The following is a 20,419-nucleotide window of genomic DNA, read 5'->3' on the forward strand; positions in this document are numbered from 1 at the left end:
TTATGGACAAGAGAGACTGATAAGGAATGTGTTTATTGTGGATGGAATTTGTTATTGGTAAAGATTTAAATGTGTATAAGGGAATTTTAATGGTTTATGGACAAGAGAGACTGATAAGGAATGTGTTTATTGTGGATGGAATTTGTTATTGGTAAAGATTTAAATGTGTATAAGGGAATTCTAATGTTTTAAGTAATGTTCAAATTTGTGTTTTAGAGGGAGTTTATAAAGAATGATGATGTACCTAGATTTGTTTAGGATTTATATGTCTTTTAAGGTTTTTTTTTGATAGAAGATTATGGAGATTGAATGAAAATCTTAGATAAGAAGTTTAAGTTTAAGTATTTAGTTTAAGTATTCAAAGAGTATTTAGTTTTAATGGTATAATGAAGGTTTATATGTTTATTTTTGTGTTCTAGGATAAAGAAAGAGGGAGAGATTAGATTTTATATTGTAGGTATAGATATTCAAAGAAAGTAATGTTTAAATTTGTGTTTTGGAGGGAGTTTATACAGAATGATGGATAATAATATAAGTATGATACTAGAAAATGTTTAGAGTATATTATAATGTGTTTAATGATTGCAATTATTATTTTTTTAGAGAAGATAACCTATTTAATTTAATGTATTTAGATTTGTTTAGGATTTATATGTGTTTTAAGTTTTTCTTTTCTTTTTCTGAAAAATTTTAATTAAGCCTGTACTCAGCTCTGGGAAGGTTGGGGGAGGGTTTGGGAGGTTTGGGGAGGTGGGGGAGGGTATGGGAGGGTGGGGGGTTTGGGGAGGGGATTTGTTTTGTAAAATTTAAAAAACTTTCAATTAAAAAAACATAATTTGGCTGTTGTAAAATTTAAAAAACTTTCAATTAAAAAAAACATAATTTGGCTGTTGTCATTTCAAATTTATTTACTAAATTCATCGTACACCTTTTTTTTAAAAAAATTCTACATACGTTTTTCTTCATAGCCACAACAGTCATTCAATATAAACAATTGTAAGCTTTTGGGACTGATTAATTTATATAGTGGAAAGAAGTAAATAGTTGTTGCTAGAATAGGCAGGCAAAGGAACAGCCATCAAAATAACTTTTAACCCAAAAATTCTACATGTGCAAGCAGAGAGCAGAAGCATATTGTTTGTTTTTCAAAATATTGTTCTTCCTCCTGTTAATGCATTATTGTCTTCTTTCCACTCCAAACTTTCACCAATATCTGTAGTGCTTCAAACTAAAATTAAAGCAGACTTGAACAGAACTACCTGAGATAAGGCAGCAGACTTACCAGTGATGTTCCACTCATAATCATTTCAATCCTGATCCAAAGATGATGCTGCAAGCCTTGCTACTTTTCCCATAATCCCCCCCACTCTAAGTCAATCAATTATCCCTGCTTCTGTATTGATTAAGGTGGAAACATTGTTTTAAAACAAGAGCCAATTAATTGCAGCATTAGAAATTGCTGGAAAACTTAAAACCACATTGCTAGAAATGGTTACTTTTTTTTTTTTTGAGATGGGAACATTTATACATTTTTTCTCCAAGAGACTGAATTTATTTTATTCCAGCCTTCATTTAAAGGAGTTTATAGTAAAAAAAAAAAAAAGCTCATTTGCTGGTATGAATTTGATATGTAATTAGCTAATCAGATACAATGGTATAAAACAGTGGTACTTAGCATAATGCATAGCCATAGAACAACCTGCAAGATGTTGAAAATAATACAGTATGAATGATTTTACAAAGTTGATATTTGATGGAAGAAGGAATTTCATAATGTAAATGTTATATATATTGTACACATTGTCTAACATTCAGACACAAAAGACATTACTTTAAAAAAATTGAAGTTTTATTATTGTTTAAATATATTGTTTGCAACCTTTTTTATAATGCACTGGAATAGAGACATTCTCCCAACCTCCAAATTTAAAGAATTTGAGTTTCCATCTAGCAACTAGAAACTATCCAGATCTTTTTCTTCTGCTGCAATTATTTTTAAGAAATGCACAGAAGGATCAAGGAAGAGTCTTTTAAAAGAAAAACAACAACATAGAGACCATCCATTTAATGCACAGTTTTCTTGTATTTCCCACATATTTAAGCAGACTCAAACCTCTATTGCTTTCTTTAAACTAGATTATTTAAAAAGAAAACAGGAACAGCATGTATTTGTTACAAATAACTGAAAGGATAATCAAAAAAACAAAACAAAAACAAACCCCACCCCATTCAGTTAACAGTTTTTGTTTCCAAAGTTCATATAATAAGAGGTTCAATTTTTAAACAATGAAAATATTGTAGCAATCCGCTTAGTTTTAATTTAGGAGAGGAAACCTTATCTGCTGAAACTTGCTACAGAGTCTCCTAGTATTTAAATAACATAATTTCAGCTGAATTTACTAAAAATAATGCACTGCACTTGAAGCTGATTCATGTCTGGTTTTGAACATAAATAGAAAATAGATGACAGAATGGTTTTAAATTGGTCCTTGATTTAGGTATAGTTTCAATAGAAAGCTTGGAAGCACTAGAATTGAGACATGTATTTATTAATAATTAGCATAAGACTATATTATAGCTTGCTCATTTTGAGAGTTACAGTTGTAGAGAAATAGTTATGGCATGCACAAAAAGCTGATTTTGATCCCAAGTGGAAACATGGAATATTTCCAAAGAAAAAATTATCGAATATTCATTCAATTTTCCATAGATCATTCTTACTAAATCCAAGGCAGCAGATACAGTAACTGGATTGCCAATTTCAAAAATCCATCTCCATTTGAGATTCTTCAGAAAGAAATGAATACTTTGGACCTTTAGCATGAGGGTTTAAATAACCATTTTCTACATTCTTTGATTTCATGTACATCTTTTTTTTAAAAAAAAAAACTATTTGAATCACATGGAAATTTGTTATCTGAAGCTAAGAGCAACAGTTATTAAAGCAGCACAAGACATATCCCAGAAAAATCAGTTCTACGTCTCATCCTCACAACAATGTTTTAACAGAATATTGCATTATTTTCATCCATAGCTGGCTGAAGGAAGTTTTCTTCAGAAAAAAAAGTATTTTATTAAAGAAATCTAAGAAAACAGATGCTCTTGGATTTACGTAATTAAAAAAAAATAACCTTGTATTTGCAATATTACAAACTGACTATATGGATATCCAATCCGAAATCAGTAAAGCAGCAATTGTTACGATTAATAAGCAAAGCTTTTCCATGTACCAGAGAAGATAACTGATACATACTTTAACCTAGCAACAGATAGATCTCTTGACACACCAGAAGATCATAATCTTCCTTAGTAATGGAACTATCTAAGACTTCTTACAATATTATACTGCTGGAATAATACAGTCACAGATTCTTTAGGAATTCAGGTCTCCCTGTGTTAGGCACAGCGTTAGTGGCTTTCATTTCCATCTTGTGTATGCAAGTTCCCCAACAAATGCAATCATTGCAACTACAGAACAAAAAAGTCAGTCCCTTCCACCAAGTAACCAAGTGGAATCACTTTCTCACCCTTCAAAAATGAAACCTAACCCTGCCCCCAGACGTTAGTGTGGAAAGCAGGTCAGTAAAGACTCCATGTATGAACTGAGGAGTCATCTCTACCAAGCCGCTTTCCACACACACAAATTCAGTCCATTTTTTCCTTTTGAACCAGCCTAGGTGCATCTACAAAATCTTTGCCATTGTAAAGGATGATAGCAAGAGTTCCAAAACTTGCAGTTCCCCAGAACATCACGTAGGCCAGTGTCTCTGTCCATGTGTCCCCTGCAAAATGTAATAAATTCTTTTCAATTACAAGCCACAAAAATGGTGATCATGACAACTGCCTTCCCTTAAAAAAAAAAAACTCTTTTCTACATGATAAGGACAATCATCACTGTGGTGAAAGGTTATTCTAACATATGAACTTGTAAAAGCTATTTTCCCCATTTGTGAATTTGAAAGAAGATGATACATGAGGGGTATCAGGAATCTTGAAGATTTAAAACTCCAGAAAGCAAATTCAAACACTTCTGATTAACCTTTAATAAACTATAATAAGAAACTAGAAGACTGTGAATTCTAGTCCTACCTTAAGTACAAAGTAAGTAAAGTTACTTTGGACCAGTCATACTCTCTTTCAGCCCTGGGGTGATATCAACAAGCCACTTCTGAAATCTTGCAAAAAAACAAACAAACAAACAAAAAAACCCCCCAAAACCTCAATTTATGACTGTAAGGGAGTCTAAGTATCATGATCATAAGTCATGATACTTGTAAATGGGTCAATAGCATGACCAACCCAATTTTACAACCTTTCTTACAGCAGTCATTAAGCAAACCAATGGTTCACTATAGGTGCAGTTTTGCTGAAAATTGGATGTAAATGCTGGTTTTGGCAAAACCATCATAAAATGCTGTCATGTGACTATGGGATGTTGAAAATGGCTGTAAATGCAATCCACTTGTCAAGTGCCCAAAGTTTGGTCACATGACCACAGGGACCACTTTGAATCCAGGCTGTACCACAGAGAAATCTTGTAACTGGTGATAAGTCTTAAGTCAAAGACTATCTGTAATATGGTATGAAGTTTAGAAAGGCTGAATGATTACTTACCAGCCATAAGCAAACAGATAATGCACATTGAAAAAGCAACTACCATAATGATAGGTAACTGGGAAAAGAAAGAAATGCACATAGTTAGGAGGTAATGCACAATGCATAACAACTTGAAAGTCCGGTTATATATGATATACATACAGAACCCAATAGTACAGTATTATAGCTTCAGCTCCCAAAAAAGTTTTAAAAGTCACAATACATATATCAGTCCTTAACGTTTCTAAGAACATATATAATATTTTAGAACATACAGTATGTCATCATGAAAACCTATTATGCATCCCAAATACAAAACTGATGTTGCACACTGCAAAAGAAAATCTCTTGTTGTTCAGTGCATATTTCTCATATATAAAATAGAAAATATTGTCAATGATGCTAAATTACATATTTAATCTAGTTCTAAAAGAACCAGATTCTCTCTAAACAAATTTAAAGAAAAAAGTGAAGTTGGTCAACAAACAAGAAGTTTGCCCTGTAACTCCATCTTTGTGTCATCTGGAAATGAGTGGCGACCTGGTTTTTTTTTTAAGTAGAATAGCAAAACAGATACTTTAAGATTTATTCTTTCCATCTCTCTCTCTCTCAAAAAAAGGCATGAACATTTGTTCACAATCGCTTCCCAGCTTTCTTTAGTATACATTTTTTTTAAAAAAAGAAGAGGCCTTGACTACAAAAACTTTGCTATGTCTGCTTTTTCTATTAAGCTTATTAAAAACACAAACTAAAAGGCGCTGAATTACTATTGCCCATAATACTAAATGCAACTTTCTGACCTATGAATTTCCTCTTGAATTACTAAACAAGAAAATCCAATTATTAATTTACATTTCTTTTTCTAATCTCATAAATTGCATGGATGGAAAAAAAGCTGAGAAAAAAACTGCATTCAGTGCATTAATCTCTTTTTAACATTTATAATCACTCCTGCAATTCCACTTGTTATCCTCTGCCATTACAAAATTACACAACACATTTAAGTACAAAGTACAAAGCTATGACAATCAAGTCATCTTATTTCACTCTGTCCAGTATAACCCGTGATAATTACAGCTAAAATCTTCCAAACACAACAAGATGTGATACCACAGTTTTAAATTTGCTTTCAAATACTGCCTTGTTTGGAAGTCACTGGCTATGATTGGGGATTAGATAGAGTAGAAATTTCTGGTAAAGAAGGTAACATGTTAGCACAGGGGTCTGCAACCTTGACAACTTTAAGACTTGTGGACTTTGGCTCCCAGAATTCCTCAGCTGAACTGAAGTCCACAAGTCTTAAAGTTGTCAAGGTTGCAGACTCCTATGTTAGCAGATAGGAAGTCAGGTATGGGCAGCCTGAATCAGACTACTGCAAGACTTAAAGTTCATTTCCAAAACTGTTTGAATTTCTACATAATTCTCAACCCTTAGGAAAAAGAATGAGACTCATCTAACAAACTTGGAATTCTCCCTTACAGTGAATATTTATATCGTAAAAATATGTCCTACATTTTATAAAACAAAGTTTGGAACTGCTGAAAGACCTGTAATCACAAACTTCATTAGTCTAACCAAATTCAACAATTTTATTTTTAAAAAATAAACAAATAGCGAAACATTTATAAAATTCTTACAGCCAAAAACTTCCAGTCTTTCTGTATGTGAAAAGGACTGAGAGAATCTACTTCATCCACTGAATAATTTCCAAGAAAGAGATCTATAGCATCCTGAAAAACAACCCAGAATATAAATTAAATGCCATGTCACCTTAACCATTTCCCCCTACCCCAAAGTACTTGATGGTCTTCAAAACACAGTCCAACTTGTGACAATTTAACAAAGCAGCAGAAGCTCTGTGAGGGATTTACAGTAGGTGGTTTAGTAATAAGAAATATAAATAAATATCCATATCCCTGAGCACAGTGATGACATTTTTTTAAAATTCAATACAAAGCAACAGCTAAAGCTAAATAAATGCAACAAGTGACAATGTCAAAGCTTACCTGTCTAAACCCATCAGAAAAGTTGTTTTTATAGTAACGAATTAGTGAGTTCCAACCATCCATTAACAGGCCCCATTGTGTTCTCTTTCCAGTTCTGAATTTTTGAAAATAGGATTTCAACATTAATACAGAAGATCTCTCAAGAAAATCAGAAATTTAGTATCAGGTTCTGCCATACTAGAAACTGAACTGTATTGAAATTCCTTGTATCGACTTATTTCTGTAAATATACAGTTGAGATGCACCTGTTACAAGTAGCCCTAAACGTATAGCCTTTCATTCATTTGAATAGTGCTGAAAAAAGTGACAAGTGACTGTTTTTCACATTTTTAACGACCGTTGCAGCATCCCCAGTCACATAATCATAATTTGGATGCTTGGCAACTGGCATATGTTTATAACAGTTGCAGTGACCCAGGATCATGTGATCACCTTCTGCGACCTTTTGACAAGCAAAGTTAATGGGGAAAGCCAAATTCATTTAACAATTGTGTTAATAACTTAGGAACTACAATGATTTATTTAACAACTGTGGCAAGAAAGATAATAAAAGGGGGCAAAACACACTTAACAGCTGTCTTAGCAACCGAAATTTTGGGCACAATTGTGGTCCTAAGTTGAGAACTACTTGCATTAATTTTATTTATACTGCTCTTTCAGTAAGTGTTACCTTCATGATTAAAAGGGAGGACTAAGTCTTATTAGGCTATTATAATTATACCTGTTTTTGAAGTAAGAGAATTTTTCTTTCTGCTGTCAATCAAAAGAGAAACCAACAAATTCCAAAGCCCTTGCAAATGTTAATAGGCCCTTTGAGAACAGCACGGGACAGCTAGGCATGGCCGTCTCGCCTCTGCCAAGTTGCCTCTGCCAACTGAAAATCATTGCAGGGCAACTGAACATGGCCAATTCGCTACAGGAACAACTCGCTGCGGGCAGCTGGAAGCAGAGCCAGGCACGCGGACGGACAGGTGAGCAAGCCAGTGGGCAGAGCACAGAGCGCTGGTGGTGACCAGGAGCTTCTCACCAGAGGGAGAGATGGATTGGTGGGTGAGTTAGTGGGTGAGCAACAGAGTGGCGGGAGTAGCTTTCCATTTCCACACCTCTGAGGCCACTGCTGCTCCCATACTGAACTCTGGGCTGTTCAGCAGTGGCAGTGGTGTTTGGGCCATTAAGGGAGGTGGTGAAGACCAGGGCAAATGGCCCCAATTCCAAATGGCCTGGAACTTGGTGCAATGGCACCGATGGTCATGGTGTGGGGAAATGGGAAGCCCCTGGCTGCTGCCACTGCTCTCTGCTCTATTCACTCATTTGCCCACCCACATAGTTCTCCCTCCAGTGAGAGGCCCCTGGGGAGGTCCCTGGCCAGCACCACTACTCTGCACTTTGCCCACCTGCTCAGTCGCCTGTCCACCTACCCACCCAGCTATCCCTCTGGCTGGCTGTTATGCAAAGACTTAACAGAGGTGAGTTGGCAGAAGCTTGGCGGTGATGAGCTAGTCATGTCAAGCTGATAGCACTGAGTTCTTCTAGACCAGAGGTAGGCAACCTTGGCTCTTTTATGACTCGTGGACTTCAACTCCCAGAATTCCTGAGCCAGCCTCCCCCTGTCCTAGACTCTTTTGAGAAGACTATCTTCCTCTTCCTGCAAATTTACATCAAGTTTTTCCATTGATGTAGCTATTAACTATTACACTATTACATTATGATGTGAGTTTAATATATCAGAAAGGAAATTAACAATCTCTAAATACTCTTCCTGAAATCATATCAATATATTTGTTGTAAAGAAAGGCTGACTCAAACTTGCCTGGTATAGTCTGTCTTTAAGGCACCCGTTCCAGCATACTGTTTGGCACAAGCATTTGCGTTATCAGCCCATGCTACGAACAGAGAATAGTTTTTTGTAAAAAAGAGATAGCAAGTAAGTAGAATACAGGATAAGGTTTTACTTATCAAAATAGAAACCCACCATTTTTATAAATTTTCTCAAATTCTGCTTGTTCTTCAAGTCTCTGGGTAGCATGCAAAACACCTAATCTCTACAAGGATAAAAGAAACCATTATTAACTAAAATTCTTCTAAGAGTTTAAAAGCATGGAAATTAGAACTAATTAATGTTTCAGAAAAACACCCATACACAGAGGCATATATGCATGTTCTAATATATCACTTCCAAGAAAAGTACATCTTGTATACCAAATGGCTATTAGAATTATTACATTCTTTAATTATTAAAATACCAGCAATAGGTCCTTATACAGAAAGCAATCTTAACCTGCAGCTGTGATTGTAGAGAACGGTGTGCTAAAAGGCTCTGAATCACATTTGTCCTGTCCAGGCAATCCATACAGTTGCTGCGGAATATTCCTTCCTGTTGCATATCCACCTTTCCTTCTGCATCAACTAGAAAATAGCTGAATAAAAAAAATATTGATTTCAACTAGCCTTCATCTTTTGTCCGCCAAAGAAATTTCCAAGATATCTTACCAACAGCAATAGAAAGGATTAGATCTAACTATATTTGTAACTACAGACAACTCACGTAAGACAACAAAGATATTAAATACACAAGAGCTTCTTTGGCTAAAGATATATCATATTAGAAAAAAGCTTAATGTTTATAAGTTTGCAGATAGGTAGCCCTTTACTTTACAAGCTCATTTAGTGACAGAAGTTACAACAGCACTGAAAAAAAGTGATTTATGAACATTTCTCACACTTACAACAATTGCTGTATCCCCATGATCATGTGATCAGAATTCAGATGCTCGGCAACTGACTCATATTTATAACTACTGTGATGCCTCAGGGTTTTGTGATCATCTTTTGTAACTTTCTGACAAGCAAAGTCAATGAGGAAGCGAGATTCATTTAACAGCTGTATTACTAACTGAACAACTGCAGTGATTCACTTATTAATTGTGGCAAAAAAATGTAAAATGGGGCAAAACTCCCTTAATAAATATCTTACTTAGCAATAGAAATTTTGGTCTCAATTGTTGTAAGTCGAGGACTGCCCATTTGTAAATCTATAAACAATTGGAAATAAGCACTAAGCCATTTTTCTAATAGAAGACTATTTATATTTTCTAGAAATTCAAATAATGAAATTAGCCAGTTTCCTAACAATAACTTTTTGCAAATTCAAATATATCCAGATTTATCTATACATTTAGTTGACAGAAACAATACACTGTATGACAAAAGCACAGACAAATCTTTATATTCTTAAATACAATGAGAAAGATAATGAGATCTTTTGGATTACAATTCTATACAAATTCAAATGGATGTGCACTCCATGGGTAATAATCCATGGGCTTTCTATTACAGCCTATACAGGTCTGTGCTCAGATCATCATATTTAAACATTACCAAAAGAATGTTTTTTTTGGGGGGGGGAAGTAAACAGGCATATCAGGCATCTGCTGTTATTAGGCAGTTTCAGCTATTCAACAATGATATGTTTGCCTACTGTACTTCAGTTGCATATATTACCCATATTCATCTTGTGGTGCAGCAAGTTGATCTAGTAAAATTTGGAGTCTATCCCATCTCATATGACTGCATTCTTTATGAAAATCAAAGGCTATATATCTGGGCAAAGAAAGAACATGTGAATAAAGAAAGCATTCACTAATACTTGAAAAAGGATCATGTAGACAAAAGGCTTATAAAAAATAAATATTCTGAGCAATTTCTACTAAGCAATGGTAAGATTTTCCTTCAAAATGCAACATCCATATAACTATTTTTAAATTTTGTTTTATTATGGGGACAGTAAAAATCTATACTGGACAGCAAAGTCATACAGGTAAGGTCAAGAAATGTTCCTCAAGAAACATTAATGATATTAAGCACTGAATTTTTAAAAATAATCTTTATATTGTGTAACATTTTGCATTCTTTACTCTTCATGAATGGGTCTACAGCTTTTTGCTTTCTTTCTCAAACAAAAGCAAAAACTGCTGAAGATTACCTTTCCCAAAATTATAGGATACTCGGCCTACTATTAGTGCATTCAGAATTTCTAATTATAAGCTTACCCATCTTGGAAGTTCTTATAGTAAGTCCTGTTCCACTGCCAATGTCTTAGATTTAAGATACCTATAACAATCATTGTACCTTACATATTCCTACCCCACCTTGGGGCTTACTTATAGGAGTTATGAAACTTTTAGAGAGATATATGTATTTTTAACATTTTACCATGAATATGTTATCAACACAATCATAAAATGGCTTCCATAGTGGCCATTAGCATTAGATCTGCCCATGCTATATGTGGCATATCAGGCAGCAAGGGATCTTCAGCATTTTCGGTCTTGGGTGAGTCTTCCAAGAATGTTTTTTGCCATGTATTTCAAGGATATCCTGTTGGCCATTTGTCATCGGAAGGGGGAGTCTATCTTATTTCCATCTTGGAGATTTGATTGTTCTCCATGCAAAGAATATGATGTATAGGTTGGAATCTTCTGTGTGTAACAATGTTATATAGTTTGCTAAAGAAACTTTTTGGAGCATTTCTTCTTTAATAATATGGTCAAAATAGCAAATTTTTAGGATTCGTTGGAAGGAATCTTTATTGGAAGATGTCAAGTTTCCTGTTAATACTTACTGACGCCTTCCAAATCGCACTGTATCATGGAGAGACAATCTCCACTTCTGATTAATACAAATAAAATTGATTTCATTGAAAAGGTAACCATCTAGTGATTGCCAGGTCATCTTATGGATTTGTGAATGTTAAAATGTGTTTCCAACACACAGTCCATTATATTCACAGGTGTCAATCACTCTCCATTATTATAAGCTGAGTTGAAGATGTGTGTGCTCTGATCACATTCTCTAAGCTATGCTGATCATCTCCAAACTGGGTATTAAAATCGTCAATTAGGTTCCTTAAGTCATAATCTGGAATGCTGTCAAAAGTATTTTGTAGTTAAGGTGATAAGGTATGCCAGAACGAAGGAAAGAAGCTAGTGGCATATGAGCTTTATAAGAATTTATACAAGGACGACGAAAAGAGAAATAACTATGACATAGTACAATATTTACAATTAGCCAATTTACCCAAGGTGCCAGAATTTAAAACTCTTCTGAATAAAGAGATAACACATTTAGAGCTCTCAGTCGCAATTAAGAAACAGAAGAATAATAAAGCACCTGGGCCAGATGGTATACCTGCAGAAATGTATAAAATTGCACAAGAATCTTTAAGCCCAATGCTGTTGGATTTATTTAATGAGGTTTTAACCCAAGCTAAAATACCAGCCTCATGGGAAGAAGCCTTCCTCACTTTGATTCTTACTTATGGCAATAATGGCGCCAAGATTTGAAAGATTCTTAGTGGATTTTATACATACTGATCAAAATGGCTTTCTATCTAAAAGATATATAAAAAACAATATTAGGACTGTTTAGGACACATTGGAGCATTATGAAGTACATAATGAAAAGCAAATGTGTTTAATTTTTCTTGATGCACAAAAAGCATTCGACAATGTAAAATGGGATTTTATGTTCAAGCAACTATTGTATATGGACTTTGGGGAAAATTTCTTAAATATGTTTAAATCAGTTTATTCTAAGCAGGTGGCCAAAGTAATAATCAATGGAGAACTGACTGAGAGTTTCCAAATTCAAAAAGGCACGAGGCAAAGTTGCCCACTATCACCACTGTTGTTTATATTATCTCTTGAGGTATTAACTAGAGTAATCCGGCAAGATGAAGAGATCAAAGGTTTAGAAATCAAGAAAGAGACATTTAAAATACAAGCCTTTGCAGATGATTTAGTCTTTATAATTGAAGAACCACTACAGCCAGGGACAAGACTGATGGAAACACTGAATAGATACGGGGAAATACCAGGTTTAAAGATAAATAAAGAAAAAACTAAAATGCTTGTCAAAAATATGACTAAAATACAGAAAAATGAATTGGTTGACAGAATAGGTGTTCAAATCACAAATAAAATTAGACATTTAGGGATACAATTGACTGCCAAATGCGCTACAATTAAAAGGGATAACTATGATAAGTTAATAGAACAGATTCAAAAAGTCTTTGATATTTGGACTAACCTACAGCTCTCTCTTATGGGCAGAATTGTGGTGATTAAAATGAATGTGTTGCCAAAAATCTTATTTTTGTTCCAATGTATACCTATAAAATTAGACAAGAATTTTTTTTCAAAATTTGAATAAAATGATGTGTAAATTCATCTGGCAAGGAAAAAGAGCAAGGATTAAATTAAAATTATTGCAGGACTCAAAGGAAAGGGGGGAATTTGGTCTTCCAGACCTGGAGAAATATTACCAGGCTGCAGCATTAGTATGGGTAAGAGATTGGATATTACTAAAAAACAGGAGACTATTATGTCTGGAGGGCCATGACCTACAAATAGGATGGCATGCCATATTATGGGATCATAAATATAAAGTACATAAATATTTTCGAAGACACTATATTAGGCAAGCTCTTATTGATGCATGGACAAAAATTTGGCAACCAAATTATACCCAAGTACCTAGTTGGATCTCACCATTAGAAATATATGTACACCCAAAATTTACCCAATTAGACAGGACCATAACATATAAAAATATCTTAGATGAAAGAGGAGAATTGAAATCCAGGAAAACCCTCCAGGATGAAGGGATAGAATTAGAATGGTGGGCATACCTGCAACTGCAGGCAAGATATTGGAAAGACAAAAAAGAATTAGGCATTAAATTAGAACCAATAGAATTGGATAAAATAATATTGGGGTCAGAGGATAAAATGATTAAAAAATTATACCACTATTTGTTAGATCAGGCAATGTACGAGGAACAAGTAAAAGTGACTATGTTGAATTGGAGTAAGGACTTTGGTCTTAATTTTGATCTGCACATCTGGCAAGAACTATGGGCAAGAAACAAGAAGCTTACTTTGGCCACCTCTTACAAAGAGAACCTTTACAAAATGTTTTATAGATGGCATCTCCCACCCATAAGATTGGCTAAAATGTGTACCAATGTCTCCCCTAAATGTTGGAAATGTAATTTGACAAGTGGAACTTACTATCATATGTGGTGGGAAAGCACGCGAGCTCGTGATTTTTGGAATAAGATTAAAGTATGGTTGGAAGAAATATTAGAGCAAATGGTAGAACCAAAACCAGAACTCTTTCTATTAGGTTTAACTACACAAAAGCATGACAAAGGCGTATTTTATTTAATGCTACACATTTTAACGGCTTCCAGACTGGTTTTTGCTCAAAATTGGAGGAATAAGGGAACCCCAACGGAAGAAGAGATCCTGTATAAAATTTTATCATGTGCTGAGATGGACAGGCTTACGATGATTATGAAAGACAAGACAGAACACGAATACTTCGAAATCTGGGGCAAATTTTAGCGTTGGTATGAATCAAGGAGAACTGCTCGGACTTCAAGTTAATGGTAGAATTAAAAGATATATATATATAACTGTACATATAATTGTATATATAATTGTATTGTATAAAAGATAAGGCTTATATAGAGGTTAAGAACGATGTGTTAAGCTTTTGTACCATGATAGGAACTGATAGGAAAACTCATTCTGGAATGTTGTGTTTGTCCATTGTTGTTTTAATTGTATTATGAATAAAAATATTTAAAAAAAAAGTATTTTGTAGTTGTCCATAAAATTTGTCCTTTGTCATATTGTTTGAGTTATCTATTGGTGCATAGGTTTGTATAACAATCACTTTGATATGTCCATGTGCAAAGTGAGATGTAATTATTCTATCATGGAGCAGTTTCCAGCGAATGAGATTTTATTTCTTTACTTTCTTTCCTTTTCCATAGTGGTCTCCCAGTCATAGGACACTGATTTACTTTACCTTGCTTTCTACTACTTTCTCTAGTTTTATAGAATGCTCACCTGAGATCTGATCTGTCACTTTTTGGTTAGATAGGCATACTTCCAAACAAAGGAGGAAGGAATAGCTCCCTTTCACTTTTATTTTCTAAACACATTTTCAGGGGATACAGCATAATTAGAAATAAAAAGTATGTTTTTATTAGGAGAGATGAACAGAAAATTATACTGCAAAGCAAAATCCTAAATTTTATTTCTAGTATGCTTCTGGTAAGGCAAGAAGCCTCATAGGCAACAACGAGGTCTGCAGGGACATGGGCACACATTGGATCACGTTAAGAAAAAAAAGCTTTTGCATATGTGCCATAATATGAAGGAAAATATTTGCTCTTTAAAGCAAATTATACCATAACCCCTTATGTTGTTTGCAAAACTAAATAAAGTTTAAAAGAAATCTATGCAGCTCTAAAATACATGTCAGCGTTCTCATCCACAGAAGATCAGACTGTATAGATACTTTACTAAATGTTCTAAATCAGACATGTCAAACTCACGATGTCACATGACATCACGCAACATATCGGGACTGTTTTGCCATTGCTGGCAATGGGTGAGCGTGGCTTCCATGTGACACGGATAGCCCACAGGCTGGCAATTTGACACCCTTGCTCTAAATCATCAATTATATTGAAAGTGATGAAAGCACATTCCATTAATACATACTTGACCATTCCACTTCCTAAACCAGCTACCATTTTGGAAAAAGTTTGTTCCAGAGGCTTTTCTGAACCTTTCTGGTTAACCTGTAAAAGAAGGACAAAACAGTTACATACAACATCAACAACAACATTAATTCTTGGATATAGAATTAAATTAAAATCCTACCAGATTAACAATCATTTGTTTTCCATAGCTAATAATCTGTGAATCAAAGTGTCTTTGGAAGCCATCCATCTAAAAGAGGGTACAATACATATATTGAATAGCTGTTATAGAAGAATTCTTTTGAACAGAAATACAAACTGATACATGAAAATAACAGAAAGATTATGATAAACACAATATATATTTTGAATTGCATTTGAATTAAATTGTACATCTTTTTCACAAATGTAGCAGATGATAGCATGACAGTTATATTAAGAAATAACTCTTTATCTGAACTTTTGTTCTTTTAATTCCTCCACAAATTTGTTTCTGATGTGAGAGATTTATCTGCCATAAGTCTTGGAGATGGGAATGGGGGGCAATGAGAAAAATCCCTAGTTCTAACATCAATTTAAGACTCTTTTACTACAGAGAGCAAGATTCAGGCGTATTTTGTTGATTTAAAATCACCCTGCTCGATGTTTACATCTCATGGAACTTTAAGCTTGTAAGAGTTGCATGTACAACATAACTGGAAGATGTCCCATTGGAAAAGACTGAAAAAACCTTCAGGGTTCATGGAAGATATTACTGGAAACAGAAGACATTTTCAGCCAAAAAATGTAATATGAATAGTTTCATAAATGAAACTTCAGCCACCCAATGTAAATAGCTTAATAAATAACTGAACTGCTATTTTGAGGCCTCACAACATGAGCAGTACTTTAAGAGACAGAAGATGGCATGTTAAAAATGTTTAGCATCATTGAACTGCCTAATTTCAATGTCAGAGAGGCTTGGTTAATGTTAAATGAAGGTGCTAATGCATCAATATTTGTAACTTTCATATATTGCTGTACATATTTAGTTCGAGATTACTTTAGGCAGGAGTTTCTGGGGACTACTAGGCCCTGAAGTGGGTTGCCTTTCAATATATATATCATGAGGACTTTCTGTGTCAATCTGAATCAGTCAGAATTGTTTTACAACAAGCTCGCAATCCAGTTTTTTTCTCTGTGGCTTGGGCAATTTCTTTCCTTTTAGTCTGATGAGATTTCCTGGGACAGGGGAAGCCAAAGAATCAACTCCTTCAATCTTCTGAAGAGCTGATATTCACTTAAAGCACGGGTGTTAAACTCGCCATGTCACGTGTCACAGTGTATCACGACTCTTTTTGCATTGCCAGCAATGGAGTGGGCGTGGCTTTAGAATGTTGAAACTGGCCTATGGGCCGGCAGTTTGACACTCCTGGGCTTTAAAGCTGTAGCAAGAAGCCGCTTGGGTGAGACCATTCCTTTAACCAAATACAGATACTAAGACTTGCCTGGTATGTCCTAATAACTCTTAATTGCCTATTTACTTTCTGTAGCAGAGTAAGAGATTTTTTTTATTTGCAGATTACTTTTTCCTTTTGTTGAATAATGTCATTTAGCGAATTTTGGTAAATAAAATAGCAAGGAGAAGGGAGTGACTAGTTCATGTAGAAGTAAAGAAACTTGCACTTTGCTGTTTTTTTTCCTTCAGACTGTCTTAAGCTAATTGCAAATTAACGGCCATAGAATCTTCTTTAATGAATTGGGAGGTTTTTTTCCCCTTCCAGTCCTTTGTTTTGTCTTTTTGGATTTATAAAGTGTGTTTTGTGAGGGAAAGAAACTTTTTGATGAAGGTGGGGCATGATTGCAAAAGAACTTTGATTTGCCTTTGTCTTGTTGTATTTAACTGCCATCATAACATTAACCACAAGAGGGAGCAAAAAGCTAATTTGATGAAAGTTGCAGAAATCTGGATAGAATAATTTTTTTAGACACAAGAGGGAGCTAAATATCATAAGATTAGAAAGCTAGCATTGAAATATGAAATTTAATATAAAATAGAAAAAAATACATCAATGGCCTTTTATAGCTAGTTTAATACAGAATGTATTTTTCTGGTATAAATATTATTTTGTAAAATTTAGTAATTTAAAATTTAATTTAGCAAAATTAATAAAATTTACAAAATGGCCAGGAGACATAAGGAAAGAAGAGGATCAGGAGACCCTATGAGGGCTATTTTGGAAAAATAACCAGCTAAAACTACAGGCAATAAAGGCAAAAATGGATAACATAGTCAAAGAACTTCAGGAGGAGAGGCATCAAATTGTGGGGGAGGTCAAACTGATAAATGAGAAAGTAGATTTTTTTTTGGAACATAGAATGGACATCAAAGATTTACAGTATGAAGGAAATATGGATAATTTTGCCTTCAATTAAGATTTTGTGCTAGCCCTGAGGAAGCTGGGGAGAATGTAAGAAGTAAAATAGTCAAACTTTGGCACAATTATTGAACCTTAAGGAAGAAAAGATGTATAGGGAAGAGGATAAAATTTAGAGGATAAATTCTTGTTATGCTATGACAGGAAAATCCAAAAATGTGCTAGTCCATTTCAAGAAGAGGAGAATAAGAGATCAAGTTCTGGATTGTCACTTTAAGACTAAATTGTAGTTGATAAAGTAGAAATAATGTTTTGAAGGAAATCCCCATCAGAATCCTGAAGAAAAGAAAAACATATGCCTTTCTGACAGATATTTTTAAAAAGAGAAAGATTCCATTTCTTTGAGATAAATTGAAAGGGGCAATCTTCATATACTAAGAAAGAAGATTCAGACTGAGTTCTACAGAGAAAGCACAAGACTTTCTTCTCAAACACATACTCATTGTAGACCAGACACAAGAAACGAGAGCAATGGAGAACAAACTTGATCCACAACAAAATCAAAAAGAGTTAGTAGATTCTGGAAACAAGAAGTGATGGAAGGAGTAGCTGTACAAGATTTAGATTTATCATCCTCTTAGGAAAAAAAAAGGAACTTAAACACTTAATGTGGAATATTAATAGAGCTATGCCCTCTCAAAGTGGAAGAAAGTATTTCATTATTTGAGGAAATTAAATTTGGGTATATTTTGCCTGCAAATGTAGGTAAATAGGTACTACTCAGGTGGGAAGGTAACAGTATTCTGTGTGCCTCAGCATAGAGTCATGCTGGCCACATGACCACAGAAGTGTTTTCAGACAATGCTGGCTCTCTCAGCTAAAAAAATGGAAATGTGCACTGTCCCCTAGAGTCAGACACAATTGGACAAGGGAAACCTTTATCTTTAGCCTACAAGAAGTTCATATTAAAAAAGCAGACAGAAAATATTTGGTTAATAGAAAATTAGGAGAGGAATTTATCTTGGCAGGATTAAACAAGAGAAATAGAGCTGTCTTATATGTAAAACATTAGCTAAAACATTAGCTAGAAGAATCAGATGAGTATGGTAGTTTTGTAGCAACAGAGATGGACTTGAATGAGATAAAGACAATGGTAATTGGAATTTATGTACCAAATGAAGACAATAGAAATTTCTTGAGTATCTTATGGACCAATTAATATCATTTACTTAAGGCAATTTTGTGTTTGCTTGGTGACTAGAATAGTGTTACTTCGCTGACTCTCAACAAAACATCAAGTAAAGGGATACAACCTTGACAAGGTAAACTACCACAAGTCTTTTTTGAGTTGATGGACAATTTAATGTTTATTGGAGAATTAGCAAGAGGCCACACCTTTTTTTCCAGAAAGACATAAATCCTTTTCAAGAATAGATATGATATGGATTTCCAAAACTAATGAAGTCTCAAAAGTGGATATTTTGCCTAAAACCTTTCTGGAATACAATCCAGTTTTTCTGACATTTAGAAGAAGGACATCACAGTTCAGATGGAGATTGAATGAGATTATACTATAGAAGGAGAATATTTTAAAAGACTGTAAAGAGAAACTGAATGAATATTTTAATAATTTGGGTAAAGGCGGAGGCTTAATGACTGTTTGAGAAATGATCAAAACTGTTATGAGAAATTATTTCATCCAATACAATCATTTAGAAAAACAAGAAAACTCAAAAAATTGCAAAAGATATTGAATGTACTTTAAAAGAAAAGAATTTGGTTTGCACAGACACCAAAAGACTCAAATTTTACATCAAATTAAATTACTATGCCAACAACTATCAATGTTGACTGTTCAGAAAATGGAAATAAAATTGAACTATGCAAAACAAAGTTATTTGAGTTTGCAAATAAACCAGGAAGATGGTTGACATACAGACTAAGAAAATTGAGAAAAGAAAGAGAAAAGACCGTGACTGGTAAGGTATTGACAGATAATAATTCTATTAAAAATTTATTCTATAATTTCTATTTCAAATTTTTTAAATTACTGTACTCTATTTTAATTTCATTTTAGACTGTATTTTATTCCAATTTCATTTTAAGTCATATTTTACTCTAATTCTATTTTAAACTGTATTTTATCAAATTTCATTTTAAATTTCTTTTGTCAAACTTTAATAATAATTTGTTGCTGAAACTTTGCACTTTGATATGGCCCAAAGGCTAATCAATAAAGATTTATTATTATTTCAAATTTGTACAAGGGAAAGAACACAAACTTACAAAAATATTTGAATACCTTTTAAAACAACAGCTATTGAAGCTTTCACAGGGGCAAAATAATTTATGAATGATCTTATAACTAATTTTGAAATATCAGATGCTATTAAAAAGATGAAAATGGACAAAGAACCAGGCCCAGATGGATTTTTAAGTAATATTACAAATGTTTTGAAGGCCAACTGTTGAAACCACCAAGAGGTAATGACTTCTGTACTACAGGGATCTAAATGCCTTAATCATGGAGGAAAGCTAATATTGCCTTGCTTTCAAAGGAAGGTCAAGATGCTAACAGTGATAAAAAAAAACTATAGACCAATTTCCTTATTAAATAATGCATATAAACTCTTTATGGCAGAGTTTGTCAAACTCGCAACATCACGTGACGTTGCGCAACATATCAGAGCTTTTTCGCCGTTGCCGGCAATGGGGTGGATGCGGCTCTGGTATGAAGAAACCGGGCCATGGGCCGGCAGCTTGACACCCCTGCTTTATGGCAATGTTGAGGAAAAGAATGAAGACGATTTTGAACAACTTTATACATGAGGACCAACTTGGCTTTTTATCAAAAACAGGGATAATATCAGAATGTCCTAAATGTTACTGAATATCTGCAATATC

General features: G+C 34.1%; 1 protein-coding gene across 2 annotated transcripts in view; it reads right to left on the reverse strand.

Annotated features, from left to right (window-relative positions):
* Positions 1–929: 929 nt before the first annotated feature.
* The window catches only part of SACM1L (SAC1 like phosphatidylinositide phosphatase), a 51,152-nt gene continuing 31,662 nt past the window's right edge, over positions 930–20,419 (reverse strand). Inside the window, exons 11-20 of one of the 2 annotated variants that reach the window (XM_039336134.1) lie at positions 15,340–15,408; positions 15,178–15,257; positions 10,104–10,202; positions 8,881–9,019; positions 8,575–8,644; positions 8,413–8,485; positions 6,603–6,696; positions 6,234–6,326; positions 4,615–4,672; positions 930–3,782 (exon numbers count right to left, since the gene is read on the reverse strand). In XM_039336134.1, coding sequence (XP_039192068.1) covers positions 3,646–3,782; positions 4,615–4,672; positions 6,234–6,326; positions 6,603–6,696; positions 8,413–8,485; positions 8,575–8,644; positions 8,881–9,019; positions 10,104–10,202; positions 15,178–15,257; positions 15,340–15,408 — 912 coding nt within the window. In that variant the 3' untranslated portion in view covers positions 930–3,645. The remainder of the gene's footprint in view (positions 3,783–4,614; positions 4,673–6,233; positions 6,327–6,602; positions 6,697–8,412; positions 8,486–8,574; positions 8,645–8,880; positions 9,020–10,103; positions 10,203–15,177; positions 15,258–15,339; positions 15,409–20,419) is intronic. The other variant, XM_039336135.1, reaches the window with a different exon arrangement.

This window comes from Crotalus tigris, unplaced genomic scaffold, assembly GCF_016545835.1.
Source record: "Crotalus tigris isolate CLP2741 ecotype Arizona unplaced genomic scaffold, ASM1654583v1 scf7180000017666.27876245, whole genome shotgun sequence".
Lineage (NCBI taxonomy): Eukaryota > Metazoa > Chordata > Lepidosauria > Squamata > Viperidae > Crotalus > Crotalus tigris.